At 43.9% G+C, this 19,867-nt stretch overlaps 1 protein-coding gene across 2 annotated transcripts in view; it reads right to left on the reverse strand.

Moving 5' to 3' along the window:
- PRKDC (protein kinase, DNA-activated, catalytic subunit) overlaps positions 1–19,867 on the reverse strand; it is a 184,307-nt gene that overhangs the window by 161,958 nt on the left and 2,482 nt on the right. For both annotated transcript variants that reach the window (XM_003940866.4, XM_003940865.4), the window contains exons 2-11: positions 19,263–19,339; positions 19,079–19,171; positions 15,402–15,476; positions 14,523–14,631; positions 13,069–13,181; positions 12,882–12,981; positions 6,310–6,365; positions 6,189–6,219; positions 5,543–5,700; positions 1,063–1,209 (exon numbers count right to left, since the gene is read on the reverse strand). In XM_003940866.4, the coding sequence (XP_003940915.2) occupies positions 1,063–1,209; positions 5,543–5,700; positions 6,189–6,219; positions 6,310–6,365; positions 12,882–12,981; positions 13,069–13,181; positions 14,523–14,631; positions 15,402–15,476; positions 19,079–19,171; positions 19,263–19,339 (959 nt within the window). The remainder of the gene's footprint in view (positions 1–1,062; positions 1,210–5,542; positions 5,701–6,188; positions 6,220–6,309; positions 6,366–12,881; positions 12,982–13,068; positions 13,182–14,522; positions 14,632–15,401; positions 15,477–19,078; positions 19,172–19,262; positions 19,340–19,867) is intronic.

Raw genomic sequence — 19,867 nt, forward strand, 5'->3', positions numbered from 1 at the left:
CTCTGGGTTTCAGTTTGCTAATCTGTAAAACAGTAATACTCAGCTCCTAAGACAGTTAGGAAAACTTGAGATAACACATCTAAAGAATTCTAGTACACAGTAGACAATAAACATACTAACACAGTGACTCTCAGGATCTGTGGTGAAGGGACTGGTTCTGGACCTCCTCAGTATACCTAAATCCATGCACTCAAGTCCCGCAATCAACCTATGCAAGTCTCATAGACAGAAAGTTAGCCTTCTATACGTTTCCTATCCAGCACACACTGTATTTTTGTTTTCTTGAGACAGAGCCTCACTCTGTTTCCCTGGCTGGAGTACAGTGGAGCGATCCTGGCTCACTGCAACCTCTGCCTCTCGGGTTTAAGCAATTCTCCACCTTAGCCTCCCGAATAGCTGAGATTACAGGCGTGTGACACCATGCACAGCTAATCTTTTCTATTTTTAGTAGAGATGGGGTTTCACCGTCTTGGCCAGGCTGGTCTTGAACTCCTGACCTCGTGATCTACCTGCCTCGGCCTCCCAAAGTGCTGGGATTACAGTTGTGAGCCACCCCACCTGGTCACACACTGTATTTTTGATCCATGTATGGTTGAAAAATATCTGCATTTAAGTGGACCTGCGCAGTTCACAGGGCCTGCTGTATTGTTACAAGTATTAGATATTACTCAAAATGCAATGAATTGATTCCTTTAAACAATTACGTGAGGCCGGGCACGGTGGCTCAAGCCTGTAATCCCAGCACTTTGGGAGGCCGAGGCAGGTGGATCACGAGGTCAAGAGATTGAGACCGTCCTGGTCAACATAGTGAAACCCCGTCTCTACTAAAAATACAAAAATCAGCTGGGCATGGTGGCGTGTGCCTGTAATCCCAGCTACTCAGGAGGCTGAGGCAGGAGAATTGCCTGAACCCAGGAGGCGGAGGTTGCGGTGAGCCGAGATCGTGCCATTGCACTCCAGCCTGGGAAACGAGAGCGAAACTCCATCTGAAAAAAAAAAAAAAAAAAAAAAAAAAAAATCACGTGAAACCAAGACAAAACAAAATAAGTTAATGAAACATACTCCTGCAAAAAGTCCGTATCCACGAATAGCAATGGATAACTCCTTGTTGTTTGAATCCATGTTTCTGATGATTCCATAAAACTGCTCCATAAAGTACTGCAGCTTACTCTTATGCAATTCTGCATTTTTCGCCACCATATAAGAAACCTGCAAATATATAATATTTATTTTTTGGAATTATTTAATAACAACGGAATCTATACAAACATGGAAAAACTAGAACTGTTTAGATGCTACTAATGTACTGTTATAGTTACACACAATTGCTTTTAATCATATAGTCCCTTTCTTCCATTTTCCTTAGTCTCTATCAGGCTCAGAAAAGTGTCTTAAATAAGACTAAGTAACAGGTTTTTCCTAGAAAAAGGGACTAAGAGACCAAGGATACGCCTAAGTCCGACCAAAAAAAAAAAAAAAACAGGTTTTGAATTAAGGCTCTCTGATGAAGCAAAGAGCAGTCTTTAGAACTCACTGGTTACCCACAGGGTGAAAGAGAACGGTCAGGGGATCAGTGACTTCAGACATCATCAATAAACAGAGTTCAGAACAATCAGAAAGACAAGGCATTGCAGTCTCCAAAAAAATAAGCAACAAACTATAAAGCTTAAATTAAGTGATGCAAGGGGAAAATGTCATCTGAGAAGCAAATAGATCACTATTTACCAAACCAAGAGGCAGGAGCCTAAATGCAGGAACTAACACAGGTATTCAAAGAGCATTCCCCATTTGAGCACAAAGACTGTCCAGGATAAGAATGGAAGGAATCCAGACAGTCATCAAAGGAAGAAAAAAAAAAAAAATCCACCTTCCACTGCCAAATTACCCATACACTTCCCAGTGCCCCTAAGGCCAACAGGTCTTAGCGTGTGACCTTCTGGGAACTTTGCTCCCTGTTTGTGTTTGAAGAATAAAACATCATACGTACTCTTTCATAATTTCCTTCTTCATAAAACATATCACAAATGTTTCTCAGCAAGTAAACAAACAACATTATTTTACTTAATTACAGAATAGGGAATATTATATGCTATAATGTGTAATCACTTAAACACTGCTAATTTTCTATTATTGTATTCTCAGTAAGCATGTTTCTTTTTTTTTTTTTTTTTGAGACGGAGTTTCGCTCTTGTTACCCAGGCTGGAGTGCAATGGCGCGATCTCTGCTCACCACAACCTCCGCCTCCTGGGTTCAAGCAATTCTCCTGCCTCAGCCTCCTAAGTAGCTGGGATTACAGGCACGCGCCACCACGCCCAGCTAATTTTTTGTATTTTTAGTAGAGACGGGGTTTCACTATGTTGACCAGGATGGTCTTGATCTCTCAACCTCGTGATCCACCCGCCTCGGCCTCCCAAAGTGCTGGGATGACAGGCTTGAGCCACCGCGCCCGGCCCAGTAAGCATGTTTCTAATGCATCTATATTCAACTATTTTCTGTATATATTTAAAGACTTGAAAATAATTATTCAAGAGCAGACAGAGGACAGATTAAAACATTATGGCTCATAAATATATATATTACAGGCCAGGCTCAGTGGCTCACACCTGTAATCCCAGCACTTTGGGAGGCCTAGTTGGGCAGATCACGAGGTCAAGAGATCGAGACCATACTGGCCAACAAAGTGAAACCCCGTCTCTACTAAAAAAATTAGCTGGGCGTGGTGGTGCGCGCCTACAGTCCCAGCTACTCGGGAAGCTGAGGCAGGAGAATTGCTTGAACCCGGGAGGCGGAGGTTGCAGCAAGCCGAGATTGTGCCACTGCACTCCAGCCTGGCACCTGGAGAGCAAGACTCTGTCTCAAAAAAAAAAAAAAAAATTATGTATCTATCTATCTATAGATAGATAGATATGCACATTACATTGCCATTGATAATCATACAGATGTTATCATCTGTAATACCCGGGCACAGAAGCTCACGCCTGTCATCCCAGCACTTTGGGAGGTCGAGGCAGGTGGATCACCTGAGTTAATCCTGGCCAACATGGTGAAACCCTGTCTCTATTAAAAATACAAAAATTACCCAGGAGCTGTGACAGGTGCCTGTAATCCTAGCTACTCAGGAGGCTAAGGCAACAGAATCGCTTGAATGCAGGAGGCAGAGGTTACAGGGAGCCAAGATTGCGCTACTGCACTCCAGCCTGATAACAGAGCAGACTCTATCTCAAAAAAAAAAAAAAAAAAAAAAAATATAGATGTCACTGTGAGGAAAATATATTCAACATAGTGGGAAATCTTAAGGCCAAAAAATTACGTATCCTTTATGTAAAGTCCGTTCTTCCTGTCCTCACTCCCTCTTCTGAAGGAGGAGGGAATGGAGGTATCTCTCCTTGCTTGGGGCCTCAGGTCACACGGGATGATCTAACAACGGGACTCATGGTGGGGCTGGTCATATCTGGTAACAATGTGATTCAGAATGGGGGCTTTGGGTCACATGGCATCCCTGGAAACTGAGACCCAACAACCTACTGTGCCTATATGCTGGGGCCCCAACGGAAACTCCAAACACTGAGGTTCAGGGAAGCACTCAGTCTATACTCCACATGTGCTGTTGCACACAGATGCTGGGAAAGCAACGCTGCCCTGACTCCACAGGGAGAGGACCAGGAAAGCTCCATGTTCAATACTTTCTTAGTTTCTGCACTATGTGCTGCTGCTACCTTTGGTTGATTTTTATTGGGCCCTTTAGCTGTAATAAACCATAGCTATAAGTATCAAATGTGAGGGTATCTTGGAAGCTCCCAGACTTGCAACAGGCATAAGCCCTTGAGGGCAGCATTGAGGACTGTTCTCTTGAACTTCTCCCCTAAGCTCGAATGACTTTCTCACAAGGTAGAGATCAGCAGGTAGAATATATTTCCTCAATGAAACTCTAATATCTACTAAATGTAGTTTTTGTTAAGAGGAGGAGTGAGAAACTGCAAAGTCTCTGGCAAGGATGTGAAATACAGATAATCTGCGTGGCTCATTAAAGACAACCAGCGCAGCCGGGCGCGGTGGCTCAAGCCTGTAATCCCAGCACTTTGGGAGGCCGAGGCGGGAGGTCGAGCGATCGAGACCATCCTGGTCAACATGGTGAAACCCCCGTCTCTACTAAAAATACAAAAATCAGCTGGGCATGGTGGCGCGTGCCTGTAATCCCAGCTACTCAGGAGGCTGAGGCAGGAGAATTGCCTGAACCCAGGAGGCGGAGGTTGTGGTGAGCCGAGATCGCGCCATTGCACTCCAGCCTGGGTAACAAGAGCGAAACTCTGTCTCAAAAAAAAAAGACAACCAGCGCAGTGGAAGGAGGGCTGATGGGTTTCTCTGCAGGCCCATGCCCCGCCCAGCCCTGCACTAGGAGAGGCAGGCATTGCTAGGGAACAAGGCTCCAAGGGTGCCACCAGGGATGATGATCACTCTGTACACATCTCGGACACGCCTCCTTGCTAACAAAGCGTAAAATTCTCTCTCTCAAGATGTTTATTTCAGCAAATGCTTATTGAAATCCAAACATATTATATGAATCAGTAAAAAATAATTCCTCAAATTTTTATTTCCCTTAGCAAGTAAGGCTAGGCAAGTTAAGCAGAACAGTAGTTTTATGAGGACCAAGAAGAGGCAATCTCAAAGCCAAGACTCCAGGGAGAACACAAGCCTGATGGGAAGGCCAAGTACAGCAGGGGCTAAGGAGGCAAAAGGGACAGGCAGCAGAGCCAGGGGCCAAGTTTTCTTGGGAGGTAGGCCCAGAGCTGAAAAAAGGATGGCAGTGCTCTTTCTCTCTTCAACTTCTGCACATTCGAGCTGTGACTCTAAGGCTAACACAACTGCAACACTGTTCACAAAGTTTATGTGGATAGCCTGTGAATTCAGCTACTGTTTACCCAGGTATGGAACTGCCCCAAAGAAAACGTTTGTTGTGAATCTCCAGTCCTTTCCCTCAGAGCAACCCCAGAAGTCTACTTCCTTGGCGGCCAAGTCCCTGTGGACACCTCTGGACGTCCGGGACATCCTGGAGACCAGCACTCAGAATGACAATCACAGTCTCCTCAGCCGACCAGATGAGCTTCTGTGTACGCAGGTGCAGATTCTGTAACCACCTCCTAACCAGGAGGAAAATCCGCAAGGGCAAAGAGGCACTCCCAGTTTTCAAGCTGACAAACAAGCATCTATCTATTCCCTGGTGACAGCTCCCAGGAGATGGGGCTCCCCTCAGCCCTCCACCCACTCTCCAGCACTTCCCACCACCTCCTTACCACCATGTCTTCGCTCCATTAGACTTATCTTAATCTGGGCTCTGAGACCCTAATCAAATCTGGTATCCTCCTAGCTCTCTTTCAGCCTGTCTGTCTCCCATGAGGCTGGCTGATCAACAGTTTTCTGCTTTCATTACTACAGAAGCTAATGGATCAGCCTGTATTTATTCTCAAACACGCATGCATACAATCGGAATTTAATTCTGTGTGTAAAAGAAATATTGTTAAATGAAATTTGAATTTGTGGTACCTGTTTCAGAAAGGATTCCAGGGCTGATTGTGCAGCTTTTTTCAATTCTACATTTGTGTGGGCACACCACTTTAACAGGACTTCAAACAGAGACACGTACTTGTCCAGAAGGCAGGTGCCGAACTGACATGCGTGCAGGGCAAACAAGCGCAAGCCAGCTGCAAATGCAAGAGCCATGATATTTAAAATCCGAGGACGTTAAGACAGAACAGAAAACCAAAAAAGCTGCAGGGATATGTCGAAGTCAAGACCGTGCTCAGGAAGACCTGGTACCATTACACTACAGTAACCCAGGGATCCCCGTCAGCGCTCTAACGCCAACAATCAGCAGGCCCACAACTTAGCCTACAAATCCCAAAACAAGGATCAGAAGTGGAATCAGGATTCACTGAGACAAAGGCAGAATTGAACAACCTGGATCCCCTGAAAGATACCCTAAAATAAAATGCTTTCAACCATATAACCTGAGTATCACCATTTTAACCAGAGCTTACTAAGTCACCAAAAGCCTCCTTGTAAATAACTGCGTGTGAAACATCACAGATGTTAATCACATTTGCTTTCATTCAAAGTTTAAGCAAAAGCTTACCTGAGATGTTAATTTAGTAATCTAAGATAATATACTTCATTAAATACAGAATCCTACCTGAGGGCACGGCATATCTCTTCAGATCAATCTATTTTAGAAAACAAAAATTCACCATCAGTATTTGAAAGTCTGCACTGCAAAGGTATTAGAGTAATATTAATAGTAATATTAATCCTACCTGAGGACGAATTGCCTTCAGAACAAAATTAAAAATCTCCTTTGAAGTCTGGGGATCTGGGGAAATATCAAGCCTCTGTTACAAACAGTAATAACAGTACCACATGACACGCTTTACAGCTAGCTTAACACCTATATTAACCCTACTAGTCTCTCGTGAATTCAAGAGTAACATCTTTCATCATTCCATCCAGCTAGAAAGTTCCAAGTTATTACTGCTGCACAGTTACGACTGCGAGAAAACAAAGAAAATCCGGGATAACAAAGACATGGTTTAAACACCAACTCATCACTTAAAAGCTCTGAGAGATTTAAACAGCAACTCATAACTTACAAGCTCTGTTAAATAATCTCTCAGAGCCTCAATTTTCTTATTTGCGTTAGAGACAGTATATAACTTTCTTTTAGGAAAGTTCAGAGGATTAAATAAAATAACTTACTCATGGCCAAACATACCATTTCTCCCCAATATACCCAGGCATTTATTCAACGCACAGTACATGTAAGAAAGAAAAAAAAGGAGGAAAAAAAGGTACTTGCCAAGATATTATGAGAATTACAAATACAAATAAAATATGACTTTTGACCTCAGCAAACTTATTAACTAAAAGTTATGTCGAAGATGTAGTCTGTTAAGATAAAAACAGGCACACAACTATAGCATGTGGCTCTAATCCTGGCCTGACAGACATCACAGTTATTTGCATAACCGTCTCACACCAGATTATTCATTGTGGCTATGAAGAATCATGCTTTATTCATCACGAATTTCTCTACCCTTCTAACAGTGACTTGTAATCAGTCAGCAGAGACCCAAGCACTGTTCGCTTTTATTGCAAGGACTGACATATTTGAGACAGAGCCCTGATGATGATGTGACAGGAGCTGGATAAAGAATGTGGTCAGAGAGGCCTTAAAGCAGAGAAACACCAACATGGTTGCAGGATGGTGGCATAAAAAAGACATTTAAAAAGCTACTTTGGAGGCCGGGTGTGGTGGCTCAAGCCTGTAATCCCAGCACTTTGGGAGGCCGAGGCGGGTGGATCACGAGGTCAAGAGATCGAGACCATCCTGGTCAACATGATGAAACCCCGTCTCCACTAAAAATACAAAAAATTAGCTGGGCATGGTGGCGTGTGCCTGTAACCCCAGCTACTCAGGAGGCTGAGGCAGGAGAATTGCCGGAACCCAGGAGGCGGAGGTTGCGGTGAGCCGAGATTGCGCCATTGCACTCCAGCCTGGGTAACAAGAGCGAAACTCCATCTCCAAAAAAAAAAAAAAAAACCTACTTTGGAATTCATGACAAGCAGATTTCTTCTGACTGTGAGTATTCTATTAAGGCTTTCCAGACATGGTAGCATTGTTCTGAGACTCAAAGAATAGGTACTAGTTGGGGAAAAAGTCATTCAAATAGAAAGTAATCATGTTAATAAACACAACTGTGCATACACAAGCACACCAGGCGCTCAACAGTACACAGTGGGTCTGGGGTGTGGGGACTCAGCAAGGACCAACTTCCCTAGGCTCTGCTCTCCACAATCCACTCTCCTGCACCCCTCCCTCTAGTGACCCACTCCCTGTACAAGCATGATGTTTATCTGTTGCTTTCAATGTGGTAAAAATAGACATATTTATCATTTAAACAATATGTACAGATACAATTCATTGGCACTAAATATATTCACACTGTTGTGTAACCACCACTACTGTCTATAACCAAAATGTTTTCACCATCAGTAACAGAAGGGCTGCAAACACTAACTCCCATTTCCCCACCCCCAGGCTCTGTAACCTCTACTCTACCTTTTCTGTGTGAATCTGGCTACTCTAAGCACCCATTATGAGTGGAATCATATGCTGCTTGCTTCTCACGGCTGCCTTGTTCTACTTCGCATCCCATCCGTGAGGTTCATCCAAGTCGCAGCACGTGTCAGACTTTCATGGCTTTTTATGTCTGAATTAATGTTCCATTGTGTATGTGCCCCATCTTGTTTATCCATTCATCCCTTAGTGAATACTTGGGTGGTTCTTGCCCTTTGACTTACTATGGATTTGCTGCTAGGAACATGGGTGTGCAAATTCTATTTTTTTAAACCTTCTCTTGGCCAGGTGCAGTGACTCATGCCTGTAATCCCAACACTTTGGGAGGCTGAGGCAGGCAGACTGCCTGAGGTCAAGAGTTCGAAGCCAGCCTGGACAACACAGTGAAACCCCATCTCTACTAAAAATAAAAAAATTAGCTGGGCATAGTGGCGGGCATCTGTAATCCCAGCTATTTGGGAGGCTGAGGCAGGAGAATCGCTTGAACCCAGGAAGTGAAGGTTGAAGTGAGCCAAGATCACGCCACTGCACTCCAGCATGGGCAACAAGAGTGAAACTCTGTCTCAAAAAAAAAAAAAGATTTGTCTAACTAGTGTTTTCTACAAATGGCCTCTACTTCCTCCTGCTCTTCACCCTACAGTTCCCATTTCTCCGATGCTCAGTGGATGCTGCTCTCATGAAGCTGAACCCACCACTTACTGCAAGTGCCTCCTCCCCAGACCCCACCAGAGGCAAGGCAGCCCTGCACCACCTCCTCAGCACTCTCCTGCAACCCTCTGTCTGATCCTGCACTCCTGCCCCCTGCTTAGCTTGTTCACACTCCTAGCTTTAAATACTACCTATGTGCTGAAGACCTCCAAATGCATAGCCTGAGGTCTCACTTCTGCTGCAAGATCCCGTGTTACACATGCAACTGCACACATGGCATCTAAGCCTGGATGCTTCCAAAGTGTCTCCAGTTAAACACATCCAACACAAAGCCCAGGTTTCTACCAGAAAGTTGGTCGATCCCATCCCATTCAGCTTAGGAGTCAGTGCACAGCCCTCAGTCCCTCACTAAGGAACAGTCTCGCATTCCTACGCTAACTCATAGCCCATACTCCACAGCAGTCAGGCAGAGCCCTGTGAAATATCTCTTGGCCCAGATCGAGACCATCCTGGTCACCATGGTGAAACTCCGTCTCTACTAAAAATACAAAAAATTAGCTGGGCATGGTGGTGCGTGCCTGTAATCCCAGCTACTCAGGAGGCTGAGGCAGGAGAATTGCCTGAACCCAGGAGGCGGAGGTTGCGGCGAGCCGAGATCGTGCCATTGCACTCCAGCCTGGGTAACAAGAGCGAAACTCCGTCTCAAAAAAAAAAAAAAAAAGGAAATATCTCTTGGCCCACATCTACTCCTTTTTGAAAAGCCCAGGCTCCCACTCCATCTGGAATGAGATCCCAGCTTACACCAACTCTTTGTCCTTCCCATCTCACCCTGGCCCATCTCACCTGGCCTTCACACTCTAGACACGCCAGCTCTTATAGACTCACAGACTGTAACATGCAGGTTGAGCACAGGGTCAGAGGCTGGCCAAGCATGGGGCTGGGCGCTGAGCGACCACTGCCTAGAATGACTGCTTTTTCAGCACGTCCCCCGCTGTCTACCTCTCTTCCTTCTGACCACAGTTTCTGCATTACATCCTCAGAAAGCACTAGCAGGCTGTGTGCGCCATCTTCCCATCTTCCAGCATTCCCCTTCACTGCACCCCACCTCTTGGCATTGCTGAACCCCAACATCGGCAGAGCTGGTTTATTTGTTCATCTGTTTCCTCCACTAGACTGAGCTCATGATTTTAGGAATTCAGTGATTTCAATCACTGGTTTAACATCAGGTTCTTCACTCTTTAGACAGATGGCACCCATGGCCAGGCACAGTGCCTCTAGCCCATAATCCTAGCACCTTTGGCAGGATGAGGCAGGTGGACTGCTTCACCCCAGGAGTTAACCGACACTGCGAAACCCCGTCTCTACAAAAAATACAACAGCTAGCTGGGGCCAAGTGCACTGGGTCATACCTGTAATTCCAGCACTTTGAGAGACTCAGGCAGGTAAATCGCTTGAGTCCAGTAGTTTAAGACCAACCTGGGCAACATGGTGAAACCCTGTCTCTACTAAAAACACAAAAACTAGCCTGGCATAAGCCCAGCTACTTGGGAAGCTGAGGTATGAGAATCACACAAGAGGCAGAGGTGGCGGCGAGCCAAGACTACACCACCACACTCTAGCCTAGGTGACAGAGTAAGACTCAGTCTCAAAAATAAAAAAACAATAGCAGGGCATGGTGGCATGCACCTGTAAACCCCAGCTACTTGGGGAGAGCTACAATCAAAGGATCATTTTGAGCCCAGGAGGCTGAGGATCAGTGAGCCCAGATCACAGCACTGCACTATAGCCTGGATAACAAAGTGAGATTCTATCTCAAAAAAAAAAGGTGGGGGGAAAATATATATATATATATATTTATCTTTTTATATATAATCAAAATTTTTAATTTTTTTTTTTTTTTTTGAGACAGAGACTTGGTCTATCACCAGACTAGAATGCAGTGGCATGCTCTTCACTCAGTGCGACCTTCGCCTCTTGGATTCAAGTGATTGTCCTGCCTCAGCCTCCCAAGCAGCTGGGACTATAGGCGCGCACCACTACACCCGGCTGATATTTTGTATTTAGTAGAGACGGGGTTTCACCATGTTGGCCAGGATGGTCTCAAATCTCTTGACCTTGTGATCCACCCTAAGGATGCTTCCTAAGTGTCTTTGGGACACCTCGGCCTCCCAAAGTGCTGGGATTACAGGCGTGAGCCACCAGGCCTGGCCTTATAATTATTTTTATAACTTAAACATACACTCTGTATTTCCTGGGCACCTTCTATATGTGAATGAATGAATTATTAGGATTAATATTTAGTGCTTGAAGTCACATGATCATGGCATCAAAAAAATATATCAATTTTAGCCTCAGTCCAAGGCTTAAATCCCAGATTTGCCACCTGTTAGCCAAATTCATTTTCTAGTGTTGTCGTAACAACTTACCACAAATTTAATAGCTTAAAACAATACAGATTTGGGGCCGGGCACAGTGGCTCACACCTGCATTCCCAGCACTTTGGGAGGCTGAGGCAGACAGATCACCTGCGGATGGGAGTTCAAGACCAGCCTGACCAATAGGGCGAAACCCCATCTCTACTAAAAATACAAAATTAGCCAGGCATGGTGGCAGACGCCTGTAATCTCAGATACTTGGGAGGCTGAGGCAGGAGAATCATTTGAACCCAGGAGAGGGAGGTTGCGGTGAGCCGAGATTGTGCCACTGCACTCCAGCCTGGGCAACAGAGCAAGACTCCATCTCAAAAAAGAAAAAAAAAGGAAAGAAAAGCTCGCTCTCTCTCTTCATATATATATACACACACACACACACACACACACACACACACACATATATATATATATATATATATATATATATATATATATATATATGAGGGCTGTGAACAGTGGCTCACATGTGTAATCCCAGAACTTTAGGAGGCCTAGGCGGGCGAATCCAGGCAGATCACTTGAGCCCAAGAGTTTCAGACCAGCTGGCCAACACAGTAAAAACCCATCTCTACTAAAAATACAAAAATTGGTCAGGTGCGGTGGCTCACACCTGTAATATCAGCACTTACAAGGCTGAGGCAGGCGGATCATGAGGTCAGGAGTTCAAGACCAGCCTGACCAACATGGTGAAGACCATGTTTAGTAGAGACCATCTTTGTCTCTATTAAAAATACAAAAAACTAAACAGCCAAGGTGGCAGGTGCCTGTAATCCCAGCTACTCGGGAGGCTGAGGCACAAGGATTGCTTAAACCTGGGAGGTAGAGGCTTCAGTGAGCCGAGATCAAGCCACTGCACTCCAGCCTGGGCGACAGAGCGAGACTCCATCTCAAAAAAATAAAACAAAACAGGGCCGGGCGCGGTGGCTCATGCCTGTAATCCCAGCACTTTGGGAGGCCGAGGTGGGTGGATCACGAGGTCAAGAGATCAAGACCATCCTGGTCAACATGGTGAAACCCCGTCTCTACTAAAAATACAAAACATTAGCTGGGCATGGTGGCGTGTGCCTGTAATCTCAGCTACTCAAGAGGCTGAGGCAGGAGAATTGCCTGAACCCAGGAGGCGGAGGTTGCAGTGAGCCAAGACTGCGCCATTGCACTCCAGCCTGGGTGACAAGAGCGAAACTCCATTTCAAAAAAACAAAACAAAACAAAACACAAAAATTAACTGGGTGGTGGTGTGTGACTGTAAGTACCACCTACTGAGGAAGCTGAGGTGAAGAACTGCTTGAACCTGGGAAGTGGAGGCTGCAGTGGGCCGAGAAAGTGTCACTGCACTCCAGCCCAGGTCACAGCAAGATTGTCTCAAAAAAAATTTTTTTTTAATTTTTTTAAATTGCACAGTACACATACACAAATGTGTCGATGTTAAACTGATGGGATCCAACAAAGCTCCGTGGACAACAGCGATGTTAACACCAACCATGCTGCTGTGCTGTAGCTGGGAAAGACGTCATCACTAGGGGAAATGGGGAGGCACACAGGCCCCTCTGGATTATTTCCCACTACTGTATATGAATTCACTATTGGCTTAAGAGTTCAAAGAAATAACCAGGCATTTGTCATTAGACTTACAGATTTTGAATAAAAAAAATCAAGTGAAGCCAAGCAATACCTTCTTCCATGGACTTAGTAAAGTTGCACAGAAGCGAGGACAACCCCTTCAGACAGCCTGCCACAACAGGTAGCTTGGGCTCTCTTACTGCTGATGTCATCTAAAAGGAAAGATTTAAGAAGTTGTCACTACAAGAGAAAAACACGATCACGTCTATGGAAGCAGAATATCAGAAAGTTCATCATACCTGGGTCTTAAGTTCACCCAGAAAAGCACGGAACAGGTTTTCTGCATTGTTTATCATCTCACTAGGATGAACTTCACCCAATAATCCCAAGAGCTCATATACTTTTTCTAAAACTGAAAAACAAAATTTAGACAAGTGAAGGCCTCAAACTACATTTAAATAAGTTAAAGCAAAATGTATGACCAAAATAAAATTATGTTAAGTTCAAAATAAATTTTTAGGACATATAAAACACATAGCTTTTAGGACTGCATTCTTTCCTGATAAGTTTTACGCAAATGTATTAACCATATTTGACATGTCTTAGGAGCTTCCTTTTTAAAGGAATCATTTTGTAAAAACATAACATTTTTGGCCAGGCTCAGTGGCTCACGCTTGTAATCCCAGCACTTTGGGAGGCTGAGGAATGCGGATCACCTGTGGTCGGGAGTTCAGGATCATCCTGACCAACATGGAGAAACCCCATCTCTACTAAAAATACAAAACATTAGCTAGGCATGGTGGAGCATGCCTGTAATCCCAGCTACTCGGGAGGCTAAGGTAGGAGAATCGCTTGAACTGAAGAGGTAGAGGTTGTGGTGACCAGAGACTGCACCATTGCACTCCAGCCTAGGCAACGAACAAAATTGCGTCTCAAAAAAAAAAAAAATTAATGTTTTTATGAAGGGAAATCTTCACACGTTTTTGTTTGGTTCCATTCTGGTTTGTTGTCAGCAAAAAGAATTCATTTGTAAAACACCTAAGACCTTAGTACAGAAAACCTAAATCTTTTTTTTTTTTTCTTTTTTTTTTTTGAGACAGAGTTTTGCTCTTGTTACCCAGGCTAGAGTGCAATGGCGTGATTTCGGCTCACCGCAACCTCTGCCTCCTGGGTTCAGGCAATTCTCTTGCCTCAGCCTCCTGAGTAGCTGGGATTACAGGCACGTGCCACCATGCCCAGCTAATTTTTTGTATTTTTAGTAGAGATGGGGTTTCATCATGTTGACCAAGGATGGTCTCGATCTCTTGACCTTGTGATCCACCCGCCTCAGCCTCCCAAAGTGCTGGGATTACAGGCTTGAGCCACCGCGCCCGGCCTTTTTTTTTTTTTTGAGACGGAGTTTTGTTCTTGTTACCCAGGCTGGAGTGCAATGGTGCCATCTCGGCTCACCGCAACCTCCGCCTCCTGGGTTCAAGCAATTCTCCTGCCTCAGCCTCCTGAGTAGCTGGGATTACAGGCACGTGCCACCATGCCCAGTTAATTTTTTGTATTTTTAGTAGAGGCGGGGTTTCACCATGTTGACCAGGATGGTCTCGACCTCTCGACCTCGTGATCCACCCACCTCGGCCTCCCAAAGTGCTGGGATTACAGGCTTGAGCCACCGCGCCCGGCCAGAAAACCTAAATCTTACACTAATAATTTGTTAATATTAATTTACTAAACTATTGGAAAATAACATGTAAATGCATCTCACCTGTATCTGGTATTTTTTTTTTCAATGCAAGTTCTCCATAGAATTTACTAAACAATTCTCCAATTTTCAATTCATCCATGAGTCTAGAACTTCTAAAAGTCTGAAGTAACTAAAAGAACATAAATTCGTACATCAGTGAAGTGCAGGAATCAAGAAAGAAAAAGAATAAAAATTAGCATTCTCTCTGAAGAGGAAAATAAGGGGATTCCTCTATCTCAGTGCGTCTGTACACATCGAAGGCTCAGAATGAGGTGTGTCTCAAAGATTTACACTTGGCCTCTCGGGATTCAAATCCAACCCAGCTTATCTGGGCATCAGAGATTGAGGTGGGTGGTGGAAGAACACCAGGGGAAGAGTGCTCTAGGCTTGTTACCTTCCCAAGAAACCAAGATGACTAGAATCACTCTCTCAAAACCAAGGACCAACAAGAAACAAAGGAATTCTAAAATACAGATACAAAAAAAAAAAAAACAGAAACAGGTCACAGTGACCCCAACAACCACTTAAATGCAACATGTCAACCCATTCCCACTGCTAAGGTTTTAGGAAAAACCTCAGAGATACAAGGTGATCTTTCAGCAATTCCTAACAGCATTAGGTTTCGGCAAAGCCAGTAAGGGCGATAAATGAAAGAGCAATAAATTCCTTAGTCATTTTCCTCCTTCATTCTCCTCACAACTCAAAATTCTTCTTTTACTACACAGAAGAGTCTGGAAACAAAAAGCCAGGGTATTGTCAAGTGATGTATCTTACCCATACATCAATGTGATTAGATTCTACCCTTCCCCAATACTCTCACCCAAAACAAAACTCAAAATTCTGACTTTCTTTCCAAAGTTATGTTTAATATAAAATACATGTACTTAGAAACATAATTACCTTAATAAGAAGGTCCAGGGCTGGAATTTTACATTTAGCAGCTCTATCTTTTGTATAAACACTGGTACAAGTATTCTAGGTTTTAAAAAAGACATAACCAAAATCATCAATAAGATATAAAAACTAAGACTCACCAATATCTAAAACTACATCTCCAAGAGGAACAATACCAAAATTTAGTATTTAGCTGTCAAAAATGTAACATTAGGCTGGGTACAGTGGCTCATGCCTGTAATCCCAACACTTTGGGAGGCCAAGGCAGGTGGATCACAGGGTCTGGAGGTCAAAACCAGCCTGGCCAGCATGGTGAAACCCCATCTCTACTAAAGATACAAAAATCAACTGGACATGGTGGCACACACCTGTAACCCTACCTACTCAGGAGGCTGAAGCAGGAGAATTGCTTAAACCTGGAAGGCAGAGGTTGCAGTGAGCCAAGACTGTGCCACTGCACTCCAGCCTGGGCAACACAGTGAGACTCCTGTCTTACTAAATAAACAAATAAATAGAGTATGTAAATGTACTGATTAAATATTATTGACCAGATGCTGTGCTTCATGCCTGTAATCCTAGCACTTTGGGAGGCAGAGATGGGAAGATCACTTCAGCTCAGGAGTTCAAGACCAGCCTGGGCAACAAGGCAAAACCCTGTCTATACAAAAAAAAAAAAAAAAAAAAAAAGTACAAAAATTAGCTGGGCATAGTGGCACAGGCCTGCGGTCCCAGCAATGTCAGAGGCTGAGGTGGGATAGGGTAATCACCTGAGCCCAGGAGATGGAGGCTGCAGTGAGCCACAATTGCACACTGTACTTCAGCCTGGATGACAGAGCAAAACCCTGTCTCACAAAATAAAAATAAACAATAAAAATAAAAATTATCGGCTGGGTGCGGTGGCTCAAGCCTGTAATCCCAGCACTTTGGGAGGCCGAGACGGGTGGATCACAAGGTCAAGAAATCGAGACCATCCTGGTCAACATGGTGAAACCCCGTCTCTACTAAAAATACAAAAAAGTAGCTGGGCATGGTGGCACGTGCCTGTAATCCCAGCTACTCAGGAGGCTGAGGCAGGAGAATTGCCTGAACCCAGGAGGTGGAGGTTGCGGTGAGCCGAGATCGCGCCATTGCACTCCAGCCTGGGTAACGAGAGCGAAACTCCATCTCAAAAAAAAAAAGAAAAGAAAAAGAAATTATTATTATTTTGAGACGGAATATCGCTCGTCACCCAGGCTGGAGTGCAATGGCACAATCTCAGCTTACTGCAACCACCACCTCCCAGGATCAAGGGTTTCTCCTGCCTCAGCCTCCCAAGTAGCTGGGATTACAGGCACCTGCCACCATGCCTGCTAATTTTTGTATTTTTAGTAGAGATGGGGTTTCACCACGTTGGCCAGGCTGGTCTTGAACTCTTAACCTCAGGTGATCCACCTGCCTCAGCCGTCCAAAGTGCTGCAATTAGAGGTGTGAGCCACTGCGCCCAGCCAAAAAGTAAAAACAATTAAAAACATTGATGCAATATGCTGTGGTAATGGTATCAACAAGAACAAAAAAAAATACAAATTAAACAGATACCTCAGTGGAATTTTTTTTAAGTCACTCTTCCTTATATACTTCTTATAGTACTTACTGCCATGTATCGAGAGAAAGAAATGAAATATAAAAAGGGTGACTAAAGATTTCAGAGTTCTGGGGTACAGCTACAGAAAAACAAACAAACAAAAAAAGACATTCAGAGAAGAATGGCTGGGGCTCTACAGGAAAAGAGCACAGTATAACTAAACAACATGTGTTTTGGACTGAGGCCCTGGCTCCAAAAGACAGGTGAGTTTCGTCCCTTCTAAGTTTCATTCATAAGCTAGTGAGATTAGGAATAACTAACCCACAGAGTTTTGTTAAAATTAAGTAAGACAAACTATATATTAAAAAACTTTGTAAACTGTAAAGCACTCTCCAGAAAGTATCAGCTACTCCTACTACTGAGACAATTATTAAAAACATTAAGATTACAATCAAGATAGCCTAGAAGTCAAAAGGGAATAAAATTGAAAACATCCACTAAAAAAGACGGGCAAGATGAAGAATTCGGCGGCTCATGTCTGTAATCCCACAGCTTTGGTAGACTGAGGCAGGAGTATCACTTGAAGCCAGGAGCTGGAAACCATCCTGGGCAGCATAGTGAAACTCCATCTCCACAAATTAAAAAAAAATTTAGCCCGGCGTAATGGCTTGTGCCTATAGTCCCAGGTACTTAGGAGGTTGACACAGGAGCATCCCTTGAGCCCAGGAGTTTGAGGCTCCAGTGAGCCATGATCGCACCACTATACTCCATCCTGGGAAACAGAGCAAGACTTTGTCTCAAAGAAATAAAATTAGCCAGGCCCTAGAGAGGCTAAGGCAGGAGAATCCACTGAACCTAGGAGTCAAAGGCTGCAGGGAGCTACAACCGCACTGCTGCACTCCAGCCTGGGAGACAAAGTGAAACCCTGTCTCCAAAAACAAAAATGACTAATAACCATTAAAAATAATATTTTAGGCCAGGCATGGTGGCTCACACCTGTAATCCCACCACTGTGGGAGGTTGAGGCCAGCAGATCACAAGGTCAGGAGATTGAGACCATCCTGACCAACATGGTGAAACCCCATCTCTACTAAAAGCATAAAAAATTAGCTGGGCATGGTGGTACACGCCTGTAGTCCCAGCTACTCAGGAGGCCGAGGCAGGGGAATCACTTGAACTTGGGAAGCAGAGGTTACAGTGAGCCGAGATCACACCACTGGACTCCAGCCTTGGCAACATAGCAAGACTCTGTCTCAAAAAAAAAGAAGTAATATTTTTTATATTTTATCTAGTTAAAATGTATAAAACATCTTAAAAATGACCTCCAATTGAATACCTCCTACATCCTTCATTAACTATTAGCACAAAAGAACTAGAAGCAAATTCAGGACCAATAAAAACTTACCATGCATGATATGTGGTACTTCAAAGTACAAATAAGAAACAACCTCATTTATGACTGCTAGTTCCTAACATATGAAGAGGAAACCTGGAGACAGCAGGTTGGAGAATGTGAGACCCAAAAGAGCCAATGTTGTCAAAGGGAACACACAAACTACAGGGAACACGATCTCGCCCAGTAAAAAGCCTTTTTTAAAATTGTATTTTAAAATGTTCCAGAATCAGCCGGTCGTGGTGGCTCAAGCCTGTATTCCCAGCACTTTGGGAGGCTGAGGCAGGTGGATCAGGAGGTCAGGAGTTCAAGACCAGCCTGACCAAGATGGTGAAACCTCGTCTTAATGACAACAACTAAAAAGTTCCGGAATCTCTCCAGAGTTCAAAAAATACTACCTGTGATGACTTTTTGTGAAAGGTATTATTTATCTCATGTGTAAAAACGCTTTCAGGGGGCCAGGGAGCCTAGGGTGCCGCTGCCATCTCCTCAGGAAAAAAATTAAGGTAGTTACCAAAAAAATTATCAAAGTAGTTTCCCTGGCAAAGGCCTTTGCTTACTGAATCTAAAAAATAACGAAGAGCCTACTTTTGTAACACAATAAGCAAATTCCCCATTGAGAAAGGAGAATTTTTTTTAATCTTTAAAATAAAAATCCAAGTTCCTTACACCGTAAGTTAAATATAAGTTGATATATAATGTAATGAGGTTTTTTTTTTTACTTCTTACCTTAATTTCAAGACAGTAAGGTGCCATCTTCTGGCCCATTTTTTCTAAGAAAATACATAAAAACTTTAGGATTTCTTCTCTACATTCACGAAACTGTAATGAAAGAGATACACGTTGTAAATCTGCGTAAGAGGAGTCATTTCAGGAATATACAAGAACATCAAAACAAAAACAGTTAACTTACTTCAATACTGTTGAGTGACTTCCGGACAAATACAAGCAAACCGAAATCTCTGGAAAAAACTAAAGATGTCTGCAATGCTGTTCAAAAAAAACAAGTAAGTTAGTTAAGAGAGTGCCAAGAGCATCATGTAAAACTACTCCTAAGGGGGTTGCACAGATTTTCAGGGCACAGCCTTAAAAATGTAAAACACAGGCCGGGCACGGTGGCTCAAGCCTATAATCCCAGCACTTTGGGAGGCCGAGGCGGGTGGATCACGAGGTCAAGAGATCGAGACCATCCTGGTCAACATGGTGAAACCCCGTCTCTACTAAAAATACAAAAACATTAGCTGGGCATGTTGGTGCGTGCCTGTAATCCCAGCTACTCAGGAGGCTGAGGCAGCAGAATTGCCTGAACCCGGGAGGCGGAGGTTGCGGTGAGCCAAGATCGCGCCATTGCACTCCAGCCTGGGTAACAAGAGCGAAACTCCGTCTCAAAAAAAATAAAAATAAAAAATAAAACACTAACCCAAGGTTGCTGTATTAAAACAAGGAAAGCAAAAAATTCTAGACAATGTTCCACAGGCATACAGTAGGCAGAATAATGGCCCCAAAGATGCCTGCGTC

This window comes from Saimiri boliviensis, chromosome 15 (assembly GCF_048565385.1).
Source record: "Saimiri boliviensis isolate mSaiBol1 chromosome 15, mSaiBol1.pri, whole genome shotgun sequence".
NCBI lineage: Eukaryota > Metazoa > Chordata > Mammalia > Primates > Cebidae > Saimiri > Saimiri boliviensis.